Source organism: Malania oleifera, chromosome 3 (assembly GCF_029873635.1).
Source record: "Malania oleifera isolate guangnan ecotype guangnan chromosome 3, ASM2987363v1, whole genome shotgun sequence".
Lineage (NCBI taxonomy): Eukaryota > Viridiplantae > Streptophyta > Magnoliopsida > Santalales > Ximeniaceae > Malania > Malania oleifera.
In genome coordinates, this window is record NC_080419.1 from 112,471,291 (window position 1) to 112,481,432 (window position 10,142).

The following is a 10,142-nucleotide window of genomic DNA, read 5'->3' on the forward strand; positions in this document are numbered from 1 at the left end:
CTCACACTATGTGTAAATTGAAAAAGGCACTGTATGGCCTTAAGCAATCACCACGAGCATGGTTTGGGAGATTTGCAAGAGTTATGTTAGCTATGGGATGCAAAAAAAGTCAAGGGGATCACACATTGTTCATTAAACACTCCTTTAGGGGGAGTTACAGTCCTTCTAGTGTATGTTGATGACAAAATAGTAACAGGAGATGATGCTAAGGAGAAACAGGTCTTGAGTCAATATTTGGCTAAAGAGTTTGAGATTAAAGCGTTAGGGAGACTAAAGTATTTTCGGGATTGAGGTTGCTCACTCTAGGTAGAGAATTTTTATCTCTCAACAGAAGTATGTCACAGATCTTCTCAAGGAAACTGGCAAGACAACATGCAAACCAGCAAGTACTCCCATGGATTCTAATCTTAAACTTGGAAAAGTTGAGGAGGATGTTGCAGTAGACAGAGAAATGTATCAACGCCTGGTAGGAAGACTCATTTATTTGTCTCACACACGACCAGATATAGCATATGCAGTGAGTGTGAATAGTCAGTTTATGCATAGCTTGAAGGAAGTTCATTTACAAGCAGCCTGTAGAGTACTACAGTATCTCAAAGGAACACCAGGGAGAGGTATCATGTTTAGAAGAAATGGAGGATTGGTACTTGAGGCATACATTGATGCTGATTATGCTGGTTTAATTGTTGATAGAAAATCAACCTCAGGATATTGCACCTTTCTTGGTGGGAATCTTGTGACATGGAGAAGTAAAAGACAAAGTGTGGTAGCTCGGTCGAGTGCATAGGCTGAATTCCGGGCAATGGCTCAAGGTGTGTGTGAACTACTTTAGCTGAAGATCATCCTTGAAGATTTGAAGATTAAGTGGGATGGTCCTATGAGATTTTATTGTGACAACAAATTTGCAATCAGCACAGCTCATAACCTAGTACAACATGACCGAATGAAGCACATTGAAGTTGACAGACACTTTATCAAAGAAAAGTTGGAGAGTGGATTGATTTGTACACCTTACATGTCTACACATGGTCAACTTGCTGATGTCCTTACCAAAGGGTTGAGGAGCTCTGTTTTCCAAACTACTGTTTCCAAGCTGGGAATGGAGAATGCCTATTCACTAGCTTGAGGGGGAGTGTGGGAAACAACAACAACAACAACAAAATCAAGCCTTAGTCCCACTAAGTGGAGTTGGCTATATGAATCCTTTTTCGCCTATTTATGCGATCATGGACTATTTCTTTTTGATAGATTCAAGGATATTAAATCTTTACTCACTATCTCCTCCCAAGTTATTTTAGGTCTACCCCTACCCCTTTTATTGCCCTCCACAGTAACTAAGTCACTCTTCCTTATAGGTGCACTATAAGGATATTAGTTAGCTATTTTAGGATATTATTTTAATAACAGATTGTATCCTTAGAATTAGGCCTATACAGCTAAGTTTCCTATTCTGTTAGGGTGTCCCATAAATCATGGGATTTGATTTATTAATTTACTTTTTAGGAATGCTAGGATTGTTGTATATATTCACATGTAATGTTCAGATCAATGCATAACTCTTTTCAATTTTTGACACTTCATTTTCTTGCTGCACCCTGCACATTGTAGTGGGGAATATTGGAATAACAAGATGGGGATTAGTTTCTCTGTTTGGCTCACAGGTTGTAATGGGGATTGGCCCTTTGGGGAGTAACAAGGGAAGAGGATCAGTCAACACCCTATAGGATATCTGACAACCAGATTTACCAAAATGCTGTTGTGCAAAGGACAAAAAAAAAAAAAAAAAAAAAAAAAAATGGTTGCAGTCTTGCAGAACCTATAGGAGGGTTTGAACCCCCTACTTAGAGGGTGAAAACATGTGGAGCCACCACCGAACTGCAGGTCTGTTCCTGCAATTAATGTTTAAGATCTTGTGTATAATCATACTAAGTTCAAATTTAGATACTAAAACAGAACTGGTCTGGTCTGCAGTCCAACTGGTCCAACTAAGAACCTGAAGCAGGACAGCCTTCTGGTTAAATCCAGTCCAGTTTTAAAAACATTGCTGAAAGGGAAATGGGAACATAAGAGGTGGTGAGTTTTGTAACTCAAGATACAAATGTATTTATGGTAAAATTTAAATGCATTATACTGGAAAATTAGGATTCAAAGTTTGGTGTATTTCTAAGATAATGGTGTGTTTTAACATAATAATATAGACGTATTCTTTTTTTTAACAGTATGCTGGTGGGTAGGGTGGGAGGAGTGGTGGTTTGTATGATAGTGTTTCGCAATAAATGTTACAAGAAGTATTTACAACATTTGGAATATTCTGCTTTTGCTTTGAATTCGTTCGGTTCTATTCAAATTGCATGTATCAAGAAATTATGCTTTCCTTTTTGGCATATCATTTCATACTGAATTTCCTTTTTTTTTTTTTTCCTAATACTCTGCAGGTGCAACGACTATGTCAAGGCATCTAAGCGTCTTACTGTTCGACGGGCTCCAAATATCCTAACATTTGCCCTTAAAAGATTTCAGGTGTGAGCTTCTATTTCCCTTCTCTTATTTGGCGAATTGAAATTTAATTTCAAGATATGGTGAAAAAACTTATTAAAAAAAATGAACTGCATTCTGGATAGGTGTTATTTGACAGTCATATGCTCTAGACTTGGGTATTTGTTTTTGTGATAGAACTTGTGGATCTATACCTTAACCATATTTGGAACTTATTCGTGGTTTCTCTAGTGATTCTCAAGGCATTCTTTTAAAAATGTTTACAGAGTGGGAGGTTTGGGAAACTTAACAAGAGAATTTCTTTCCCTGAGACTTTGGATCTCACCCCTTACATGAGTGAAGCAGGAGATGGTACAGATGTTTACAAGCTTTATGCAGTTGTTGTCCATGTGGACATGTTGAATGCATCATTTTTTGGTCACTACATTTGCTATGTCAAGGATTTCCGCGGAAACTGGTATAAAATTGATGATGATAAGGTAGATCTCTCTCTCTCTCTCTCTAAATGTGTTCTTATTTAGTATTTTATGGGAAGATCAGTGTTTTCCTTAACTTCATTTATATAAATAGCCTTAAGTTTTTTTGCACATGGTTTTAGCACCTGTAGGATTTTTTGAATTTCAATTGAGCCTTTAGGTGAAGATCCCTGACCCAACTCTCTATGTGCATGTTAATTGCACATCCATGTGGTGCAATGAGGGGGTTTTCCCCTTTCTCTTCACCTTTCCAAAACTTTTCACATGTGGGCTCTACTTCTCCCTCTGTTTCAGCTATCCATCACTCCCTCTTTATGCTGCAAATTGGCTGCTGCCAGCACTACCGCCCTTCTCCATTCTCATTTCTGCAGAAAATCAAGTGCCCTCACCTATGCTCTCATATAAAAAAAATTCTTTTACTTTTTTACTTCTTCCAATCTGACCATGATTTTCCGCATAGTTGGAGAGGAAGTATCTCACCCCACTTTTATTTATTAATTAATTAATTTTATATTATTTTATTGTTGACCTAGCCTTTCCCTTTGTCTCCTTGTCATCCCCCACAGCACTTTTTTTCTCTACAGCTCTATTAAAAAAATTCTCATATGAATTTAGTTGATGTGAAGTGACAGGAGTTGAGTTAAAAAAAAAAAAAGGGTTCCTTTGACAGGTTTCTGTCACTTGGTGCAGGTAAGAATTGTTGAATTGGAGGAGGTACTTTCTCAGGGTGCTTATATGCTTTTATATAGCAGGTAACTTTATTTTTAGTACAAAAATCTTCATTGACAGTCCCAATGGCTTTATTAAATTTACCCTATGAATTGTCAGTTTCTTTAAATATGGTCTATAATGCCTACTTGCGGTTAGTTAGCTGAAACCATTTGATTCGGATAGCCATTTGTACAGCTTAGCAACAGCCCAAAAAACAAGGATACTCATACTTAAAATCAATTTTAGTGGAATGCAGAGGGTTTGTAGTAGTATCCTGGTTGGGTTGTTTATTACCCACACAGCATCTGATATTGTGAGGTGCTGAGTAACTTTGACCCTGATAAAATTAAAAGCTTGGAAAAAGTGCAATGATTGAGAAATTTATGGAGTTGGTGTCTCATGCTGACTCACGGACAATGATGGACACCATTATATTCTCTGTCTCTTATTTTCTTAATGCATTTTCTCATACATGTCATGGGACGGCAGACCCTGACTGATTCCTGTTGTAAATTGTCAGGTTTATTTTTTGATTTCATTTTGGGTGTTAATGCTTTTGTTTTCATATGGTGCATTCTTGTGATTGTGCGTGTGGAGATTGAAAAGCTACTGTTCTGTGTGCTTGTGTGCGCATTGAGAAGTACTTGCTCTATTGAATATATTATTTCTATTTTGAATACTGTCATATGTAAAATGATCCTATTTATCTGTTGCTGGGCAGGGTTTGTGCCCGGTCATCTTGTCTAAATACCATCGGATCTTTCACAAGTGAGAATCAAATAACGGAAGTGGCTCAAGAGGTTGAGCCTCATTCAAAGCAACTGGCTGAATGTTTCACTACTTCAGAGCCCAGTCGAAACTGTAGCTTTTCTGTGTTGGTGCCTTCAAATAGTAGCATACATGTGAAGGTTCCTAGTTGTGAAGTTAATTCCGAAGCTCAAGAAAAAAACCCAGGAGCTGTAGATGTGATTAATTCAAGCTCTGGCTTAATAGTGTCAAAAGATACTGAAATGGATGCTAATGGTAATTGTAATGCAGAAGATATTGCTGTGGTAGATCAAGCCCATAGGCTGTCTAATTTGGCTTCTTCAAGTAAGACATCGTGTGCAGAAGATCAAAATCTGATGCTTGAATTGCATACAAATTTTGGGGAGAGTAGTGCGAGAGAGGGGGCATCGTGTATTGCCACTCAGATTCCTCTTTGTGAAGATGGTGAAATGTCTTGTGATGTTCCTGTTGCTGCTTTGAGCTCTGCTGAAAAACCTGTGCTTGAAGCAGATCCACTTAGTTCCAAAGGTTTGCCACTTTTGGCCGTGGAGAATCTGGAACAGGTTAAATGTGGTGCGGTTTTGCCAACATCTGATATCAGTATTAAAGATGCTGGAGGGAAATTTGATGGAGAAAGTTCTTTCTCGGGGGTAAAGTTGAAGCCACTATTTTCTCGTGGTTTTCTTGAAAAACGTCACGAGCACAAATCTGCCAGGAGAGATTGCCATGCCCCTGGTGAAAATGGTGACTTGGGCAGCAAGTTGAACACCAGCTGTAATGGATTTGCCAAGCCTGCTTTTAATCATCAGATAATGGATCAGGCAGTAGCTTATTCAGATTGTAATGGTTTTTCTTCTCGAACTTATACGATGGAGCAACCTGACAAGAGTGTGAATAAGGATGATGATGTCTCAGGTGATTTTGTTGAATCTATTGACCTTCGCAATGGCAATGCTAATGCTTCTACTTCTCATGGGCAGCTGAGCGAGGATTATTTGAGTCACAGTGGTTCTCCTGGTTCTGTAGTCATGCCAGTAGCACAGCAATCTTTGATCGGCCATGGATGTGATTGTGAAATGGGCTCGCCCGCTCCTTCACAGAGGTCTGGAAGAAAATTGAAGACTCTCTGAAAGGGACACACGTAATTAATCATTTGAAGACATAACAAGTTACATTTTTTACAGGAAGATCTTAGTTCCTTATTTTTTATTTTCTTATTTTTAAAATTTTTGAATCTGAAATTGCATCTGAGAATGAAGCGTGGGGAAAGACTCATGGGATTCTCAATAGGAGCTGCAGCGATAAGTTGATAATTCGTGGTAGCCTGAAACTGCATACGATAGATCTCTGTAATTATGATTTTGCTGCTGAGGTTGAACAAATGCCAGTGGGCAGGAGCAGCAATCTCTTGGGCAAAATTTACTGTTTAGCTGAATTAGATAGTGATTTTTTTCATTTTGCGAGGGGGAAAGGTAGCAGAAATAATGGATGCTTGTTAATAATAATTAAGGTGCATTCTTTCCACCTCTCTCTCTCTCTCTCTCTCTCTCTCTCTCTCTCTATATATATATATATATATATATATATATAATATTTTATATATTGCATTGCTCTGTTGATATTGAGAGATGGTTGATGGAAGAAATTCTGTCCAGAGTTACATTATTGCTGAAATCTCGGATGATCTTGTAGCATGTTTACCAATAAATCTTTTTCAGACCTTGTAATAGTGTATTGTGGGAATGTTCTGTTCAATCTTCACTTGTTAATTAAACAACATTTTATGAATTGAAAATGGACAGTTGATGCCACAACTAGAATCAAAACCACCACTCAGGCAACAGACGATTGGACCCTCTTCTTCTACGCCCACTTTCCGCGTGAGCGATAAAACTCCCTTACATAAAATTGAAAATTGAGTATTTCCCAATACACGAGCTGTAGAACTCCCAAACGTAAAGTTGAGTAGTGCCGCGGAGAGAGAAGTTTAGGGTTAGGCTGAAACTCTATGCAGGAATGAAGTATGGCCAAAGATGGGATGTGTCTTGGTTGAATCCTGCACATGGCTGTGGGATTTACATTTAGTCCTATAAAGTTGGAACATAACCCGAGATCCCAAGTCAAGAAGTAGTGCAGCCTACGCGTAGATCATCAGGTCATCTCTTATTTTCTCTAGAAGTTAATATTTGTCAAAATGGCAAATAAACTCCACTTTGTTCGATAAAACAGAAACAAGTTTTAGCTTAAAAAATTCTCACTTAATAATTCATTGATGAGTTATCCTTAGCTAGGAATGGTTTTGAGCAAAGTCAGGAGAGACAAATGTGTCGAAGAAAGTTTATTGCTCAGATAAATTGTTTATCGACTAGGAATAATTCTAGGCACTTCTCCTCTATCAAATATGATAAATTTTAAAAGAGGTGTAACGATGACTATTGCAATTTTCAAAATAGAAAACTGAAAATAAAGAATGATTTATTAAAAGGGCTCAGAAGTTTAGCTAAAGCCACAAATACAAGGTAAAAGTTGAATGACACGAAAAAGAATCACAAAGAAAGAGATCTAATATATATATATATATATATAAAATATTTTGCACTCCTATGTGAGAGAGAGAGAGAGAGAGGATTTTAGGGTTGCACCTGAAATCTTAACTACATAGGAAATAGAATGTAATTTTTATCTCATTCCGAACTCTTAACTACATAGGAAATAGAATATAATTTTTATCTCATTCCGTTCTATAGATCAAACATGACATAATTTTCTTCAAAGATAATTTTTTAACTACTTGACTTTTAATCTTGGGCCATGTCTCGGTTGGAGCCTGCACATGCATGCAGGATTAAATTTACCCTTACATGGTTGGGATATAACCTGGGACCCCAAAGTTGAGAAGTGTGGCGCAGCCTATGCATTGGTGGTCATTCACGCCAGCTCTTATTTTTTTCCTCAAGGTATATTTGTCAAAATGGCAAATTTCATTTTTATTTTTCCTGAAGGTATATTTGTTAAAATGGCAAATGAACTTTATTTTTTTAAATAAAAATAGAAATAAGTTTTTGGTTTAGAAAACATTTTTCTTAATAATTCATTGATGAGCTAGGAATGGTTTTGGGTGATACTAGAGAGATAAATGTTTTGGCTTTATTGCTCAATAATTTGTTCATCGAAACGGCTACGAATAGTTCTCGGCACTTTTCTTTGATAAATTTAAAAGAGGTGCAACAATGACAACTGCTATTTTCGAAATTAACAAAAATAAAAATAAAAGAGGCGCCGCATCAATCTGACTCCTTTAAAAATTGGATGATTTATTGAAAGGCCTCAGAGATTAATTAGCTAAGGCCTAAATTACAGGGTAGATTGTTTATGACATGCACTGAGAAAAGACCCACAAAGAAAGAGATCTAAAACAAACCCCCCCAAAACTATCAAATTTATTTAAAGGGCTCATTAAGGCCCTGCACGTAAACATAGATAGCTTTTTACTAAACTAAATATCTTTCCAAGTAACTTTCACTTGAATTTCACCGCACTTTCCGGAAATACTTTCCGTATATGTGCCGGAGAGATAGGGAGCGAACGTTAGAGTGCCATTGGCAATTTCTTTACTTGAATTAGTCCTTGTGTCACGATCAAATAATTCAGCCCTAATTACGAGGGAGGAGTCCAATGACACAGCTATTGCAGATCTCATTAAAGGAAGGAGCTGGTTAGCGCTCACTTTTATATCATCATCATTCTTTGTCTTCCAAAAGAGCATGCTTTCATTGCTAAATTTGCTACTACGAGCAGTAATTAATCCATAAACTTCCGCAAAATCTTTCTCATCTCCAGTATTTATGAGCGTAACCTCTACAGTAGCTTGCACCGCATTACTCAAAACTATATAGTTGACTGTCACCGAGCCACTCTTGTCTCCAATATCCATCAACAACGGCTTGTCATACTCATTTGCGGCCGTCAAGTAAACATTCCATGACACTTGCCCATAGCTAAATTTATCACTAGAAACACTATTTTTGTCTGTGAGATCCACATCGATAGTGAAGCTATCTAGGGCTGAGATGGATCGAGTTGGGCCGGTCAACAGGATAGTATCACCTGCATAAATGCGTTCGGAATTGTCCCTACTTCGATCGTAAATGTACTGGGAAAACAGCCCGTCGGTGACCTTGATCGTGCCGTAGAGGGAGCTTTCGCCGCTGGTAGTGGTACTATTGTTGATGCTCACAGATAATACCTCCACCAGTGGTTGTCCTTGCGGAACACCCCTGTACCCTTTGGGATTCACAAGCATACGTTTCTTAACAAGCCTGGCGTGGCAATCCTTGATGACGCCAACAGTACCAGTTGCATCCAGCAGCGTTCGGATTCCCAAATTGTTTTCCGAAATGTTCAGTTCCCTCGCGAGATCATCACTGTCATGACTATTCCGCAATCGAGCGGAGATGTTTCCCCAGCCGCGCACTAGATTGACGTACTCGGAAGGGAACACACTGCTCTCGGAGTAAAGCCCAGCAAAGAAATCTCTAACATCATTGAACTTAATTGCTTCGTTGATCATCAAACTCGCGACGAGCAGCGATCGTGCTCTCTCCCGACGGTCTGCGGTCCTACTGAGATTATCTACGGCCTCCCGCAGGGGAGTCAGACCCACATTCACCTGTTTCCAGCTCCAATTGCCGCCGTTGGAGCTCAGCAAGTGGTCGTGGCCGCCGCTGAAGCCTAGGTTTGTGGACCCGTCGATCAGGTTCTGAGGCTTTCCGGCGGCGTCGGAGAGCTCAAACCATTGGTGGTGGTTCTCCGGGCGGTAGCCGGTCTTGTAGAGATTGTTGACTCGGGTCCTGAGCCTGACAGCGTGATTCTGTGTTGTTCGCAGGACGACGTCGAGCCATTGCGTGGGTTCGTCTTGTTCGGCGGGGAGGATGGGAATGGAATGCACCGACCTTGCTCCCAGTTTCTCGCGGATGTCATCAATGAAACTGATGTAAGCAGATTTCCAGTCGCGGCTGGAGAGCGGTCGGGATAGGTCGAGCTCGAATTCGTAGTGAGCTGCTGGTTTGCCAGCCATTGATTCTAGAAAGGATGGATCACGTAGTAATGTAACTACTGTTATTATGAATGGTGATCACTGATCAGAGCTGCATGAAGGAGACAGCGAGCTAGGGTGTATATATATATATAGTTGAGGACACAAAAATGACAACCAAAATCCATCACGTGATGATTGATTGTTCACAGACTATGCTTTGTGTTGGCCACAGCCATGCATGGTGGGTTAAAGCTATTCTAAGCCACACGTAGGCAGTTCATTATCCGGGAATGTGTGGAGGAGAATGAACACTGAATGGATGGACTTATCCATCGATCTGTGGGCGAGAAGAGGCGATGCGTTTGGGAGTTCCTTGTCCGGCTAGCTATTCCGGCCATCAGTCAAAGAACGTTTTCTCCATTTTTTTTTTTTTCATATATATAAAATAGCTTCTTTTAGAAAAAAGGAAAACTGAAAACACAGTGGGCGGACACTCTTTTTTTTTTTTTTTATTTGTAAAATAAAATAATAACTTACTCCTTTTATCTTTTAATTTATAGAGTGAAATATTAATAATAAATTAGTTCTAATATTGTTACCTGAATTTATGTTAGTCACAGTTTAACACTTTATTAAGTTAAGTATTATATAAT

The 10,142-nt window shown here is 38.9% G+C and overlaps 2 protein-coding genes across 2 annotated transcripts in view; one reads left to right on the top strand and one right to left on the bottom strand.

Moving 5' to 3' along the window:
- The window catches only part of LOC131151104 (ubiquitin carboxyl-terminal hydrolase 18), a 44,679-nt gene extending 38,704 nt beyond the window's left edge, over window positions 1-5,975 (top strand). Inside the window, exons 8-11 of the mRNA XM_058102306.1 lie at window positions 2,436-2,520; window positions 2,763-2,975; window positions 3,663-3,724; window positions 4,405-5,975. Of these exons, the coding sequence (XP_057958289.1) occupies window positions 2,436-2,520; window positions 2,763-2,975; window positions 3,663-3,724; window positions 4,405-5,581 (1,537 nt within the window). The 3' untranslated portion in view covers window positions 5,582-5,975. The remainder of the gene's footprint in view (window positions 1-2,435; window positions 2,521-2,762; window positions 2,976-3,662; window positions 3,725-4,404) is intronic.
- A 1,766-nt stretch (window positions 5,976-7,741) lies between these two features.
- LOC131151105 (uncharacterized) lies at window positions 7,742-9,723 on the bottom strand. Its single transcript, XM_058102307.1, has one exon. It carries the CDS (start codon window positions 9,526-9,528, stop codon window positions 7,948-7,950), a length of 1,581 nt encoding a protein of 526 aa, XP_057958290.1. The 5' UTR covers window positions 9,529-9,723; the 3' UTR covers window positions 7,742-7,947.
- Between the last annotated feature and the right edge of the window lie 419 nt (window positions 9,724-10,142).